Source organism: Erythrolamprus reginae, chromosome 4 (genome assembly GCF_031021105.1).
Source record: "Erythrolamprus reginae isolate rEryReg1 chromosome 4, rEryReg1.hap1, whole genome shotgun sequence".
Taxonomy (NCBI): domain Eukaryota; kingdom Metazoa; phylum Chordata; class Lepidosauria; order Squamata; family Dipsadidae; genus Erythrolamprus; species Erythrolamprus reginae.
Genome location: NC_091953.1, coordinates 64,354,037 through 64,371,426, shown reverse-complemented (window position 1 = coordinate 64,371,426; position 17,390 = coordinate 64,354,037). Strand labels below are relative to the sequence as shown.

Below are 17,390 nucleotides of genomic sequence, written 5' to 3'. Positions count from 1 at the left end.
AGGTAGAATCAATTTGTCTGTAAGGCATATGTTTTAAAATAACTAATATTTTCTTATATACATGAAAATATCAGGTAGTAAACATGGAGCTACATTTTAGTAATGTGGATATTCTCAAATCTAGTTATAAAGTGCCCTAGTAGAATTTGATTAATGACTCTTTTGAAAGGCCCTTCACTCATTTTTCTGCCTATCTGTTGCTGGTTCTTGTGGCTGAGCCACGTAATCTAAATTGTCTGTTGGGCTGAGTGAAACTATAATTTGATTCTCGTTAAGATAGCTTAAAGAGTTAAATTGTATACTTTGCAAAAGAATATGCAAAAAATGTTCATTTTATATGTAGAAATAATTTCCTAAAACAGATCAAATAGCTCCACACCTTCCTGGAGATTTATAAAAAGACAGATAATGGCAGACAGATTGCCCATATACTGATAGTCCACAATGTTTGAACGCAATTGAGCCCAAAATTTCTATTGCAAAGTGAGATGGTTGTTCAGTGAATCTTGCCCCATTTTATGACCTTTCTTGTCACAGTTGTTAAGTGTATCACTGCAGTCATTAAATTAGTAACATGGTTGTTAAGTGAAACTGGTTTCTCCATTGACTTTGCTTGTCAGAAGATGGCAAAACATGATCACATGACCACGTGAATGCTGTAACAATCATTCATGTGAAAGCTGGTCATAAGTCTCTTTTTTTGGTACACTCGTAACTTCAAACGGTTATTAAATGAACTTTTGTAAATTGTGGATCACATTTATTTATTTGTTTGTTTGTTTGTTTGTTTATTTAATTTGTATGCCGCCCCTCTCGGTAGACTTGGGGCGGCTCACAACAGTAACAGAAAACAATATATAATACAAATTCAATAATTAGAAAGCTAAAAACCCATGCACACAACATACCATACATAAACAGTATAGGCCTGGGGAAGATATTTCAGTTCCCACATGCCTGACGACAAAGGTGGGTTTTAAGGAGTTTGCTGAAGGCAAGGATGGTGGGGGCAGTTCTAATCTCTGGGGGGAGCTGGTTCCAGAGGGTCGGGGCCGCCACAGAGAAGGCTCTTCCCCTGGGACCTGCCAAACAACATTGTTTAGTCGATGGGACCCAGAGAAGGCCAACTCTGTGGGACCTAACCGGTCGCTGGGATTCGTGCGGCAGAAGGCGGTCCCTGAGATATCCTGGTCCGATGCCATGAAGGGCTTTATAGGTCAAGACCAACATTTATTTGTTTGTTTGTTTGTTTTTATATGCCACCCTTCTCCGAAGATTTCAGGGTGCTTACAACACATAAAAAGAAGAACAATACAATATAATCGTCTAAATACAATTAATTTAAAAAAGTAAATGTACATATCTATAAAACCCAGTATTATTTAAAAAGACCAATCATACCCACATACGTAACATTCATCGGCCAGGGGGCTAAAGTCTAATCGCCCCAAGCCTGGCGGCATAAATGAGTCTTAAGACTTTTGCGGAAGGCGAGGAGGGTGGGGGCAGTACGAATCTTCAGGGGGAGCTGATTCCAGAAGGCAGGAGCCCCCACAGAGAAGGCTCTTCCCCTAGACCCCGTCAAGCAACATTGTCTAGTTGATTTGACCTGGAGAAGGCTGACTCTGTGGGATCTAACCGGTGTATATATGCATTTGTCTCCTCTTACATATCATTTCTTGTATATGTTGGGTGTAATTTCTATAATTCACTAATATTCTAAGCATTTTTTATTCAGTGATTTGCAATATAGTGGGAATTATAACTATAATAGTTGGTCACGTAAATTACTCTGGAGTGACATAATATTTCACCATTGCTATAAACTTGGTTTGTAAGAAAACAATTGGTCACTACCATTTTGGTAGAAGTTCAAAAGCTAAAAAAATACCCTGTAAACAATTGTAGAGAAAAAAGGTCACTCAATTGAGTATAATATTGTTATTTATTTATTTGTTTGTTTATTTGTTTGCTTGCTTGCTTGCTTGTTTATTTATTTATTGGATTTGTATGCCCTTACGAAAGGCAAGGAGGGTGGGGGCTATTCTAATCTCTGGGGGGAGTTGGTTCCAGAGGGTTGGGGCCGCCACGGAGAAGGCTCTTCCCCTGGGCCCCGCCAACCGACATTGTTTAGTTGACGGGACCCGGAGAAGGCCCACTCTGTGGGACCTAACTGGTCGCTGGGATTCGTGCGGCAGAAGGCGGTTATGAATTTATTATCAATCTTATTCATGAGGTTTTTGATCTTGTGCATGAAATCTTTTAAATGTGGTCAGAAATGTTGTTTAATAAATATAAAACAAAAGCACGTGACACATTAAATGAAAGATGGCGGAACGTTTTCTTTAAGTGAACAGTGTGCAAGTGTGAAATCAGGTATAGCACCAAGATCTTGTACTGTGCTCTATTTCAAGGCAAACATCTGCCTTTTTTTGTATATATTTGGATGCTAAAGATTGCAGGATGGCATGAAAAGACAATTCACTCTTTGAAGGTAGTTAAAGTATGTTTTTTTTTTGCTGACAGGTAGTTAAAGTACAGTTTTGTCTAGACAGATCGGGGTATTTAGACACTAAATAAAAATTCGGCATGTAGGGCACTGTTTCCTGACCTTGGCAACTTGAAGATATTTGGACTTCAACTCCCAGAATTCCCCAGCCAGCGAATGCTGGCTGGGGAATTCTGGGAGTTGATGTCCAAATATCTTCAAGTTGCCAAGGTCGGGAAACACTGGTGTAGGGTAACTAGCTTTTTGGAATGTGGTTGTTTCTGTAATAGCATTTGTATTTCAAAAAGGTACAATGGGTATTTTCTTTCTAAAATTATCTTGCTGCAGAAATTAAGCTATCTTTGGATTGAAATGGAACAGTCTGTTTCAGTAATGAATAAGTCAATAAATAAATCATTGCATCAGAGTTGCCATGTCACATCAGATTGGCTGCTCTGTTGATCTTCAGCGGTCTTTTGCCCAGGGCCAGAAAATGTTTCCAAAGAATTAGATGAGGAAAGTTAAGCAGTCCTTCTTAATATTGTCCAGGGAGAGGATACCCCACTTTTCCACATTGATCTCCATCTCAGAATGGATTGTTTCAGCAATTGGAGTTGAGGCAACTATGCAAAACGGAACAGCTTTATGTAGATCTGCCACAATATGTCTAGACCTCTACCATGATGAATACTACCTCATTCATAAATATTGTTGTTAAACTTGTTGCTTGACACTAATGTCCTGTGTAATATCTAATGCAGAAAAAAAATAAGGGCAATTTCAATTGGTATTGCCCATTGCTTACCAATTATTGGGTTGGCCTGTTGATTATGAGCACTAAACCATTTCGGATAACTATGAATCACCAGTCACTTTATAGTTAAATAGCATATCTTCCTGGCTGAGATCCATTCCCAACACATGATCAATTATGTGTTGGTTTGTGCTAGTAATCAAACAGTGCCTGCTGCAGCTGAAGAGGTCAAAATACACAGCCCAGAAGCAGGAAATGGCCTTGTTTTGAAATTCAATTTTTTAAAAAAATAATATAAAGGAAGTTCACCTTAGATCTCTTGCAATTAAAAAAACCTTTATATTATTTGAGGCTTGTAGCAAGGCTTCGAGACTAGATATATTGGAGAAATATTTATTGCATAGACCTTGTATGTCATTTTTAAGACTTGGAATTGAGGTAGAATAGCAGTTTCTGTATTTATGGGGACTAGGAATGGAAAAACCCAAATATTAACTGCACTAATTAATTAATGCATTAATACATTAATTTGAAAGGCTAATATTCTAACCAAGGAGGGTCTCCAACTACATTTTTAAAAACAACTTTTAATATATACAGTATTGGAAGTTCTACATCTTATGAATTGATTTCCCATAGATAGTACAGTATTTTAATGCAAGTGTCTATAGATTCTGTTCCTATCTCCGGGAGAGCCTGAATCTGTTTCTTTCTGCTAAGTTTACTATTGAAAAATCAGTGTGTAAAATATAACTCTTCTAAGAGTTCCTGTGGGCATTAATCTGATGCAATTGGGAGTTCACATCTACATGCTATAGATTTGTTTTGTAATCAGTAAACATTGAGAATAAATCACCAATCTTTCCCTATTTCCTGACTTCCAAAATCAAGCCCCATCATTCCCAACCTTGATTTTTATTCCAAAATCAAGCCCCATCATTCCATTAATAATGAATGGCTTACTAAGAAAATGCTTGATTATGAACCAAATTTTATCTTTGTATGTTCTTTGGAATCTGGGAAACTCAACACAATTCAAAGTATATTTCTTCCATCTTTCAATGAAATTGCTGGAGGTAATTTGCAATTTATCTGGAGGTGACTAATATCAGGGAGGGTAGGAGAATCATATTACTGCAATTAGTATTTTTAAGAATTCTTAATATTTGTCTCTGGCGCCTGTTCTTTGGCTTAGTTTTTTAGGCTGAGTTGTAAGGATTGTCTGGGATCAGAATATTTGTACTTATCTCAAAGTTGTCTGTTTAATTCCAAAATAGTTGGCTTAAAGTGTGCGGTGTGTGAATTGGAATTTTAGGTGTCAACCCAGGGAACAAGACGGCTGTTTGGGCTTCTTTACTTGTTGGATAAGCACACGTTTTCCATAAGTGAGTAATACAGCAAAGCATTTTGGGAGGTAATTATTGTGGCTATTGTCCCTCCCAGTTGTAAACTCCCAGACTTTTTATTACCTAGTGGAATTGTAGTGGGCAGTGAGAAAATAAAATCTAAAGCAAAACATTAAAATTTTCAACCAGTAAAGAGAAGGTGATATTTAATTCCTAATGAACTTCTTTTCCTTCATTCCTGTTTTATTCTCTTGAGCTGCTCAAGGATGTTGTGTTGCATTCATACAATCTCGTGTTTAGTATTGGACACCACTGGACAGGGAATCCTTTACCTTTAGTATTGCATACATTAGAAAATTTTATTCAGATCAGTTTTTTGGAACCATTTATTCACTTATCTGAGCTCTCCCTCCCCACCAAATCTTTGATTCAGTTTGTATCCTCCTCCAATGAAGCAAAATTATTTTGAATTTTATTCATGGCCCTTCATTTCATCTTTCCATGCCCTTTCCCCCCAATCTTTATACTTTAGTGCAGTATAGATTGCATGCTTCTTGATATATAAGGCATTGCTGCCTTATATGTTTCTTAAAGCACCACGCATTTTGCTTCTTGGCAGGAGTGTTTTAAACATTATAAAACTGCTACAGGGCGCAGCATCTGGTGACATTAGTTGCACTTGAGCAGGTCAGCAGGGTCAGTTCAGATTAGTTCTGGATAGAAGATGACAGGGTGTTCCTTGAGGATAGGTCAAGATGGTGTGTACAATGGTACAATCCAAGACTTAATCTTTTTAGAGTATGAGTCCAGTGCGGTAAAAAGGGATAGGGGCTTCAGTTGCACCCACCATGTTAACCTTTTTGACACACACACACACAGGTACAATACATCCTTGGAAACAGCCAGAAAATCCTGGAAGTTGTAGATTACGGTAGGTTATGAAGCTGAAAAAGCATTTCAGAAGAAGCAGGGGCCAATCACTCATTCACTCACTTATTGATTGATTGATTGATTGATTGATTGGACTTGTATGCCGCCCCCTCCATAGACTCGGGGCAGCTAACAACAATGATAAAAACAGCATGTAATAATCCAATTCAATAGTAAAATAACTAAAAAAAACCTTATTATAAAAACCAAACATACATACAGACATACCATGCGTAAATTGTAAATGCCTAGGGGGAAAGAATATCTCAGTTCCCCCATGCCTGACGGCAGAGGTGGGTTTTAAGAAGTTTATGAAAGGCAAGGAGGGTGGGGGCAATTCTAATCTCTGGGGGGAGTTGGTTCCAAAGGGCCGGGGCCACCACAGAGAAGGCTCTTCCCCTGGGTCCCGCCAAACGACATTGTTTAGTTGACGGGACCCGGAGAAGGCCCACTCTGTGGGACCTAACTGGTCGCTGGGATTCGTGCAGCAGAAGGCGGTCCCTGAGATAATCTGGTCCGGTGCCATGAAGGGCTTTATAGGTCATAACCAACACTTTGAATTGTGACCGGAAACTGATCGGCAACCAATGCAGACTGTGGAGTGTTGGTGTAACATGGGCATATTTGGGGAAGCCCATGACTGCTCTCGCAGCTGCATTCTGCACGATCTGAAGTTTCCGAACACTTTTCAAAGGTAGCCTCATGTAGAGAGCATTGCAGTAGTCGAGCCTCAAGGTGATGAGGGCATGACTGACTGTGAGCAGTGACTCCCGGTCCAAATAGGATCGCAACTGGTGCACCAGGCGAACCTGGGCAAACGCCCCCCTCACCACAGCTGAAAGATGTTTCTCTAATGTGAGCTGTGGGTCGAGGAGGACTCCCAAGTTGCGGACCCTCTCTGAGGGGGTCAATAATCCCCCCCCCAGGTGATGGACGGACAGATAGAATTGTCCTTGGGAGGCAAAACCCACAGCCACTCCGTCTTATCAGGGTTGAGTTTGAGTCTGTTGACACCCATCCAGACCCCAACAGCCTCCAGGCACCGGCACATCACTTCCATTTTGCTCTTAAAAAAAAGCCCCAGGAGTATGGTTAAATGGGTCAATAGTAGCTGAGTCCTAGTTACAGAAGAATTTACCTTTTAATGAAGATAAACTAAATTGTAGCTGAGTTAACAATCAGTGAAACCTTCACCATAGTAATCTTCTTTTAACAGAAAGATTTGGATGTTTGCTTGGCTGTTACGATTATTATAGAGTAATCCTCGACTTACAATAGTGTGTTTAGTGAAAATTCAAAATTACAATGAAAAAAGTGACTTGCGACCATTTTCACCCTTAGAACCATTGCAGCAACCTCAGGGTCACATGATTAAAATTCAAATGCCTGGCAACTGACTCCTATTTATGATGGTTGCAGCAACCTTGGGTCATGTGATAATCTTTTCCGACCACCTCACAAGGAAAGTCAATGAGGAGGTCTGATTCACTAAACAACTAGGGCAAGAAAAATCATAAAATGGAGCTAAACTCACTTAAATGTCTCACTTAGCAACAGAAATTTTGATCTCACCTGTCATTGAATCAACAACAGATTAACTTTGGCTTGACTGTTATCCAAGCTGCTGAAGATAATTAACAGAATGCTTCAAATATAATGACATTTTGTAACTTCTGAACTTTGAACATGTGTTCCCTGTCTTAATTGAATCTTTTTTTTTTTGCATTTACCGTTAAGGTAATAAAAATGTGCTTATCCCAACATAGAATAACTGGAAATCTCAGGCTCAACCGTGTATGCCCTAGAACTCTACCCACTTCGTTTTGCCTTGCACTCAACCATAACCCTTGTTTCTTCATAAATATTAACCCTAATATTATTCTGCCTTACTCAAAGGATGTTGCCATTTCTTAAATTACTAGTAAATAGACTGCTCTAACACCTTTTACATGATGGTTCAAACCCTTCATGATATCTAAATATTTTACTTAATAAAGAAATTCACACTGCAATATGAAGAATTAGATCCAGGGAAGAATAGAGGGTGACTGTTTTCAGGTAACAGAAAATAAACCTTTACAGAGTCTTTATCTCTGTGATGACTATGACTATTTTCAAAAGGCTAATCTTGCTATTTGTATTTCTACCAACATAGTTTTGTTTAGTAAATATGAGTATTTACTAAATGAGCATGAACATTTAAATAAAATAGATTGATGTGATTTTGGAGAAGTACATTCACCTGAGTGCATCTCAGATTTTTGTCCATTATAAAAGCATTCATTTCTCCAGAGCAATTTCACCAGGTAGCTTAGAGCAGGGGTCTCCAACCTTGGCAACTTTTAAGACTTGTGGACTTCAACTCCCAAAATTTCTGGCTGAAGAACTCTGGGAGTTGAAGTCCACAAGTCTTACAGTTACCAAGGTTGGAGACCCTTGGCTTAGAGGATGCTATATACCCATGATGGTAAACCTATGGCACGAATGCCACAGGCGGCACATGGTGCCATATCTGAGGGCACATGAGGTGTTGCCCTGTGTCAGCTCCAGTGTGCATGCGTGTGCTGGCCAGCTGATCTTTGGCCTTGGGGAAGGCCATTTTCGCCCTCCCCAGGCTTCAGAAAGCCTGAAGCCTCCAGAGGGCGAAAAATGGCTCAACGGGCAAACCGGAAGTCCATTTTTCCAAACTTCTGGTTTGCCTGTTGGGCTTTTTTTCGCACTCCAGAGCATTGAGGGAAATCTGAGGGTGAAAAATGGCTTAACAGGAGGACGCATGCACGGGGATGTGCACATGTGCATTGTGGCGCATTGGGTGGGGGTTGTATGCCCACTAGTGTGCACACACTCATTTTTGGCATGCAAGAAGAAAAAAGTTCACCATCACTGCTATATGCAGTCTTATTTTTATTCCTTTTGATCTCTCTGGTTTGAGTCATAATCAAGAAAAGAGTACAAACCACAAGCACAAACTTTAAGCAGTCTAATGACTTAGTGAATAGTTTGATTTGATTGATTGATTGATTGATTTTGTCCAATACACAATGAAGGTTTTAGTGTGTATACACATGGTAAAATACATGATGAAGGTTATAGAGGAGATACTCATAGTAAAATATATCTAAGAAAGAATAGAAGAGAAGGTATAGGAATAAAACATATCAATGAAAGAACAGAAGAAGAGATATAGGAATAGAAGAAAGGCATAGGAGATATAGGAGAGCAATAGGACAGGGGACAGAAGGCACTCTAGTGCACTTGTACTCGCCCCTTAAATTTTGTATGAGGTAAATAAAAGTGTCAGCTTCTTCCTTTTGTGGTAATGTGGTGTAAAATATAAATGAATGAGTACTTAACAAAAATAATTTAGCTGCTTCTCTAATTTAGCTGGCAGTGATTTGTAAAAAACAAAATGTATTTCCCTTTTTAATGGTGGATTGCATATCATGCTAAACCAAACTTGATCACATTGTATTGTAATTCAGTGCTATGTGTAAATCAGACTTACTGTACCTGCATACAAATTACAGCCAATCGTGTGTAACTAAGTTTGCAACATAACATTCCCGCAAGTAGACAGTGAATGTTCTTGAAATAAAAGATTGCCAAACAATAATCTGTTTGACAAGAAATTAACTAATGGCTTGCTAACCTATATTTTGGTGTTCATGAGAGATATTTAGCATGTTAAGTATTATAGAAAGCCTTTGGCTATATCACTAAACTACAACATTATATTAGAAATCAGTCTCTCTCTCTCTGTCAACGGTGACAACAGGTTGAGAGGAATCTTGTTCTGGTGATTATTATAATGTACTAAAGTTTAAATTACAGATCAGCCCTTTATTTTGTAGCTGAAAGGGGAAAAGTGAATAGCGTGGGGCTCTTTCATGTGTAGCCCACTGAGATCTGAATTGTTTGATAGTAAGATTAGATTATTAATGATCTGAGATGAGTTAATTACAATTGCTCCATCATAAATGCTCAGATTAGTCAACACAAGTCCTTAATTACTTCCTGGAGTCTGTACTGAGTTAATACAATACAGTATGGTATTACAGAATCTTCTGGGCTTGACTAAATTAATAACTGACATTGACAGAGGATTTGTATTATCTGTCATAAATAATTTCTTTTAATAGCCTCCAAATGGGAAATGAGTATAAAATAAAAGTTTTTCTAAATCAGAAAACAGTCTTCCTTTTCTCTCCCTTCCCGTTAAGAATTCATCATATCTACATTTATAATTTTGACTATAGCAGAAAGTGGTTATACAGAGAATCTGAGTTTTTAATTGTGTTTTTCTACTTTTTTGTGGGATTTCACTTATTAAACAAATAAAATAACCTGGATTTAATTAGTGTCTTAAAATAATTGTATAGAGGAATTTGTTTTTATTATTAGAATATAGAATAGCAATTAAAGCACAGAATAGAAAGCATTTTGTTTGAAATTATAGAACTGTCCATTCCTGCCAAATAAAGAAATAATAAATAATGGCAATAATTTTTCTATTTAACATTGGTTTTTTTACTATAAAGGTGAGGTATTCCTGGCTAAATTGACTTCTTTCAATGAAAATTGTTTAAATAAATATCTAACTAAATGGTTAATTAAATAGATATTTAATCCAGAGTCTGTCATTTAATTTAATATGTTTTAATAGCTTGTTCAGAGATTATATTACATATAACACACACACACACACACACACACACACACACACACACACACACACAGTTTATTGCCTTAATTCAGAGTCATTTCAGTGAGATTGACAGCAAAGGCAAACATTTCATAAACAAAGTAAAATTTAAAAGAAAATTACACCAACTGAGTACTTCTCCCACTAAGCTGTCTTTCACCTTCTGCATGAGCTATACAGTTGTTCAACTGAACGATAATAAAATGTGAGTTTAAAACATAGAACATAGGATAATGGGGTTGGAAAAGACTTTAGACGTTTTCTAATCCAACTCTCTGCTCAAGCTTCTAATAGCCATTCAGTTTCTTGAAAACCTCCACTAATGGAGCACCCACAGCTTCTGGAGGCAAGCTGTTCCATTGAATTGTTCTCACTGTCAGGAAATTTCTTCTTAATTCTAGTTAGGTATCTCATTAATAATCTTCATTACTCCTTGTCCTGCCCTTAGGTAGTTTGGAGAAAAGATTGACTTTCTCTGTGACAGACCCTCAAATATTGGTCTCAGTAGGATTGTAACTAATGTACTAGCCAAAGATGCATGAACTCTCTTTGACCACAGCTTCTACCTGACGTTTTAGTAGAAGCCAAGAATCTGGGAGGATCCTGAAGTATTGACCAATTCCTTCAAGGGCACCAAGAGCCCACTCTGAACAACTACCAGGAATGATGTCATAGCATAGACTGGAGCAAATAGGTCTAGTCTGGTAGGATTTAGTCTGGGCTTCTTTTACTTCATCCAGTCTTCCCAGTCTCCAGATACAGTCTCCAGACTATCATTAAGTGTTGTACCTTATGATTCTTGATGCACTTATCTTTTATGTACACACTGAGATAATATTTCTTGTGTGTCTAATCACACTTGGCTAATAAAATTCTATTCTACTCTACTCTACTCCACGATTTATATAGCATCTTCAGCCCAGTCTATGGTAGCAATATGTAAGTGAGTGTCAGCATACTGGTAATACCTTATCTTGAACTGATAGATGATCTTCCTCAGTGGTTTACATGGGAAAGCATTGAGTCCTGTCAAACCCATGTTAGAAGAAAGTTATCAAATGCATATACATCAAGGGAGGGATTTTCCAAGTATTGTCACCAGAAATTTCAAATTTCCTACTGAAAGAAAATTAGCAATACAACTTTTTAAAGGTTGAATGTAACTCTGCAGTATAACATAATGTCTTTACCAGGATTAGTGTTGCTAACCAACATTAACCAAGTCCCACAGCTACATTAGGGGGATCCTGCCATTCTTTGAAAACTCCCTAATTGTTTTCTGTTTTAAGGGAATAAGCCAGAAATGGTAATGATGGCACCCATTGAAAGGTGCATATCCAAAAGGAAGACTGAGCACAAAACAGATTGGGGAACTTTGAGGTTAAGATTGAAGTAATCTTATCCACCGCTTCCTTAACATTTTGAACTTTGTTTGTACCTTACAATAACTTATTTTACAACATGGTCTTTAGTTTGATGACTTGCTTCATTTTTATGTTAGTTTAGGGCAGTGACTGGTCTGACCACCTTAGTTAAGCTTCATTTCAATATCAAAGAAATCGATATCTTGAATCCTTAAGCTGGAACTTGATGATTTATATGTGCTCAGAGAGAAGAACTGTTGCTCTGTTTATTCAGGGACACTCCCTCCTTTCATATCATGTCAAAGCACTGTAATGTTTCTCTTTGAAGACATCTCTTTTTAAAGGATATTTGCCTCAGGGCAAAAATACCCCCTCAGTCACTGTAAATACTAAAAAAAAGAACCTACCATCTGTTCTCACACTTTGTAAAGAACTGGGGTGCCACAAATAATTTTTTTAAAGGGGGGGGGGTCTAAATCTCAAGAAAACTTGTTTATCAAGTCATGAAGAAGGATATAACTAATCAACACTAAAAACCAGTAGCACTCTACTAGATATTTTTCTTTGAAACATGAACTTGTTAGTTAATTATTGTGTGCCATAATTTGAATGACTAATGCTGATTTCACTTATTTTTCACGATTTTTTTCCTGGGGCCTAATAGACCATTCCCTCCAATTTTGTTGTTATTGTTTGTCTATTTTTAAGATCCTATCACTTATTTTCTTCTTTATTATTTGGCTTGCTCAGTGCTATAACTAAAGGGTGATGAAGTTATGATGTTTTTATGCTGTTGTACCAGGGCAGTACAAATCTTGAAAGGAATGCTTCACTTCAACAAATATTGAACCAAAGCAGTTTTTTAAGTTAAGTAGTTTATCAGAGGAAATTGCCTTGAATCTTTGCCTTGATATAAAAGATAATACTGCCTGGGTGAAATGAAATTGATTTGCTGTTACATTGTATGTTTATCCCTTTGACTTGGTTTCCGTTTACTAGAAAATACACTTTTTTTAGTATCAGTGCCAAAAGAAAAGCAAATTCTCTACTTCATTTTGTTTTGTGTATTAGGAACTATACTATAGGTGCTGCAGGGTAGATTGGGAAATCAAAAATCTTCTGGAAAAAGCAATGGGATACCACTTCTGTATTCTTTTCAAGAATACTACATGGATGTGCTTATCAGGAGTTGAAGTTGCTCATACAAGCCTATTTTGTGTTCTTACTTTCAGAAAAGTAAATACAGTAACTTACAGTAAATAGCTGGTTGCTAATTGTGTTATCCAGTGCTCCAGAGTTACATGTTAGTGTTGAAGGAAAAACCAGGTAAAATTTCAAGCCGGGAATTAAATGGAGACTGCTTAGGAAAAATGGTTTATTGATGAACTGAATCAACATGCAGTTCTGGGACAGTTGACAAATTAGCTTGATGAATGCAATGATTTCTATACAGTTTACAATATTTTGTAATTTTGAGGTTTGCTTTATGTGCTTTTATTATTTGATAATAATAAATTATTATGTCCTAAAAGTCTAATTTTCTGTGCCAATTATTTTTATATGTTTGATGTAACATTCTGTGAGTTTTCAGGCAGGTTGAAACAAGCACATGTCCCAAAATTTTTTGCAGCCGTGATTGTGCCTTAGTAGATAATGTAAGGCTGCCCATTTTCAAGGGTTACTTCCTGAACCTGCCTTAGCTCTTAGTTTAGTGTACCCAGGGCTTGTGATGTCAAACTAAGGCACTGTGCAAACCAAGCTATTAATATTTCTGAAATTGCACACAGCGAGTCCTAGGACTCCCACTAATGAGACCACCAGTGCAACATATTCTGTCTTACTGGGCAACTGGGCAACTTTATTTGTGAGTCAAAATCAGAGCTTGGGTTTTGGATATCTCTTTTCTGCTACCTCTTCAGTGAGGGCATATGGATTGTTAATCACCTGAGGGGACATGACACCCCCCTCTTTCAATTAGAATTGACAGGAAGATATCCATGCATAGGCCTTAGTGCCACAGAGCAAGAACCAGCCTAGGGGAACATTTATGTCAAGGTAAGTGAAGGGAATAGCCTCTGTGGTTTTGAATGGTGCAGGTGTGGAGCTACTCCTATAAATACCCTTGACAATTTCCCCTCCCACCAGACAGAAGTCCAAGGACTTGCTGTGCCAACCACTCCCAAATGCCATCCCTCCATGAATTTAATTAACTTACTTATTTATTTATTGGATTTATATGCCGTCTTCTCCAAGGACTCAGGGTGGCTAATTACAACGTAAATGATGAAGAAAGAAAGCCTTACAATAAGTTTCCAACCATCCTCCCCAATAGTCTTTCCAGTTGTCTTCTGAGACTTCAAAGAGAGTCTTTAGTCTTCACTGGTCCACCTCAGGGTTCACACTTTTGTCTAAGAGGTGTTGTTGGACTTGGCTTGGTGCTAAGACTGGTTAGTCAAGCTTGGGGAGGTCGGTTCCACCCTGGTTGCAGGGACGACTTTCTAGTAGATGACCAGATCCAAACCCAATTCCCTGGCTCAAATGGATGGAGGGTCCCCTCTGGAGGCACAGGGTCTGGGACAGTGTGTTCTGCTTTCACAGGTTGCAGATTTATCTATACAGGTGTGAAATATATGAGAACAAGATCATCCCCCCCCCCCAGAAAAGGGATTGTTAGTCTGACATGGGAATGGAGAACAGAAAATAAGAGTTGAAGAGGTGGAGTGGGTGGATATTGAAAATATATCAATATTACAGTTGTTAAAGAAACAGATAAAGCAGTCAGAACAAATATGGGGACACCACAGATGAGGAAAAAGAGAAGCTAGATTCTGTTAGCCATGATTGGATTGTTTTCATTGTAAAGTACTTCGTTCCTGTTTCTTATTTTGCAAATTGCGGAGAGAAGATAAAACATAGATAATGAAATTAGAAAAGATTGTGGATAACATGGATTCTACTTAACTTTCCACAATTAATTATAATACAGATTGATGTATATTCAGTATTACTTTTTGCTTTTCCTTAATGAGGTTCTGAAATAATTTCCAAATTATAAAATATGGACATCATTCCAAGAATTTTGCTGCTAATTGGTTGAATCTGAGATTTTCCTAGCCACTGTATACAGTGAATTATTTGTCAACCTTACTGAATATTATTCTTTCATCAGGCCAAGTTATTCCATAGGGTTGCAGTAAGGATAAAATGGGATATCCATTTCGGCTTTTGTGTGCTCCTTGAAATAAAAGTCAGGTAGAAATAAAAAAGTCCTTGAAATCCAGAGCGTAAATAATTAAGATACAGTAGTTCTTAAGAGCCATATCTGAATAGAACTAACAGATCTGGACTCTGTAGAAATGTAGACACCACTATTTAATGATGGCCCTGATTTTGAACTCCAATTTTGGTACACCTAATTTTAAATGATCGCTTGGTTTACAGCCAAAATGTAGTCTTCAAATTATGATTTAACTATTTATTATTTATTATTGATATTGAACTTTCTTGTTTGCTTAAATCTCTTCTGCCCTTTTTCAAGTTGCTTCCAAATCTAAGCACAGATACTGACAAAATGTTTCAGCAGAATGTATTATTGATGAATGGATTTATAGATTTAGGTTGCAGCCAGATTTGGATTACCAACCAAACTTGATATTCTGCTCTTTGAATAATAGTATGAATGAATACAGCCCTGTTTTTGTAGATGAAATTTTCATTAAACTAAAAAAAAAATACATTTTATTCAAAATATCAAGGCTATTAAAAGCCAAGTACCCAACTGGTAAACTAAAGCATGTATTTCACCTTTTCTGTCTAGGGAGCGTATGGAACTATTGGAAGAAGCAAAGAAAATGGAAATGGCAAAATTTCGTTACATTCTTCCAGTTTACGGCATTTGTAAAGAGCCTGTAGGGTTGGTCATGGAATACATGGAAACGGGATCTTTGGAGAAGCTCCTGGCCTCTGAACCGCTTCCTTGGGAGCTACGCTTTCGAATCATCCATGAAACAGCTGTAGGCATGAACTTTCTTCACTGCATGTCCCCACCGTTACTTCATCTGGATCTTAAGCCAGCCAACATCCTGCTTGATGCCCACTATCATGTTAAGGTAGGTCACAGTTTTTGAGAATATGATTCCCCATTTTTTACTAATTGGTTCAGGATGAGAGGAAAGATTGATTTAATATACATTTGCAGTTGTCATGCAATACTTGTTTATAAGCTTAAGAGCAAAAGATACCAATGAATGGGCTAAAGAATGCCTACAGCAGGGATGGCGAATCTATGGCCAAAGGTGGCACACGGAGCCATATCTGAGGGCACGTAGCCTACAGAGGCATTGCCCTATGTCAGCTCGAACATGCATATGCGCACTGCCCAACTGATTTTTGGCCTTCTTTTCAGCTGTATTTGCTCTCCCAACGGAGAAAATGTCTCAACAGGCCAACTGGAAGTTAACTTATGTGTTCACCCTCAGCTTCCTTTTCACTGTCAGAGGTCTTCAGGAACTTATTCGACTTTGGACAGTTGCAGCCAAGCCTCTCATATCTTGGCCCATTTCTTCTGCAGCTGGGAAGGCTTTCCTGAAGGCCAGAGTAGCCAATAATAGAGCTCCAGATTGGAAATTATGTTTCTGAACTTCCAGTTGGCCCATTGGGCCAGACTTTCCTGAATCCTGAGGAGAGCGAGAAACAACACAACAGGCCTATTGAAAGTCAGGATGCTTCAGTAAGGCCTGTGCGCATGCACGGAGGGGCAACAGGGGGGTTGTGCACATGCACAGGGCATTAAATTATGGGTGTGGGCACCCATGTGCACGCTATTGCACACTCACACACCCCTTTGCACCTGAGCGGAAAAAGGTTCGCCATCACTGGCCTACAGTTACCTTACAAATTAATTAAAAGAAATCAGAATGAAAAAAAAAGTTTGGCATTTACCCTGCCCATGAAAGCATTTATTCCAAAGAAAAAGCATATTTACTCACCACTGCTTTTTAAAAAATGTATTTATTGTATTTATTGGTCAAATTTATATTATATAAATCTCACTACAGATTATGATTCTGAGCAGCTGACAAGTAAAAAAATAACATAAAAATCCTTACCAAATATAAAAAGCTGAGAGACTGTTGTCAAATCACCAACCGTTCCCAGGGCTATATATCACTTTTGAATTCTCATGCTAGTTCAATACTAAGCCATCTCTTAGCCTTCTTCTGGAAGGCCACAGAAGTAGGGGGCAGGTGTTTCATGCAACAGGGGCCAATGGCAGAAAAGACCTCCTAGGCCTTGGCAGTCAAAATGCTTTAGCTGATGAGGCCCTTCTTGCTGGCCTGGGTGGAATGGTTCAGTGTTATTGAGATGAGATGGTTCCTCAAGTAATCTGGTCCCATGCTGTGAAGAGCTTTAAAGGTCCCAACCAACACCTTGAATTGGACCTGGAAGCAAATCAGCACTCAAAGCAGCTTACACAGCACTGATATTACTTGTGCAGTCCTAGTAGTGCCCATAACTACACATGTCACCAGCTCTGCACCAACTGCAGCTTCTGGAAACTTTTCAAAAGTAGTTCCAATGTAGAACATCTTGCATTGATGCATGTAGAAGATGACCAGGGCATGAATGACAAAGAGAAAGGATTGCCAGTCCAGGAAAGGATGCAACTGACCCACAACATGAAGGAGTTGTGAGTCCAGGAGGATCCCCAGATTGTACACTAGGTCCATCTGGGGCACTGCAACCCCATCCAGGACCAAAGAAACTAAAGCCTTAGATAGAAAAGAGCCTCATACTCATAGCAACT

General features: G+C 38.3%; 1 protein-coding gene across 2 annotated transcripts in view; it reads left to right on the top strand.

The window, feature by feature from the left end:
- Positions 1 to 17,390, top strand: part of RIPK4 (receptor interacting serine/threonine kinase 4) — a 36,103-nt gene that overhangs the window by 4,807 nt on the left and 13,906 nt on the right. The window contains exons 1-2 of one of the 2 annotated variants that reach the window (XM_070750451.1): positions 12,481 to 12,910; positions 15,402 to 15,693. In XM_070750451.1, the coding sequence (XP_070606552.1) occupies positions 15,409 to 15,693 (285 nt within the window). In that variant the 5' untranslated portion in view covers positions 12,481 to 12,910; positions 15,402 to 15,408. Of the gene's footprint in view, positions 1 to 12,480; positions 12,911 to 15,401; positions 15,694 to 17,390 lie in introns of those variants that run through there. The other variant, XM_070750450.1, reaches the window with a different exon arrangement.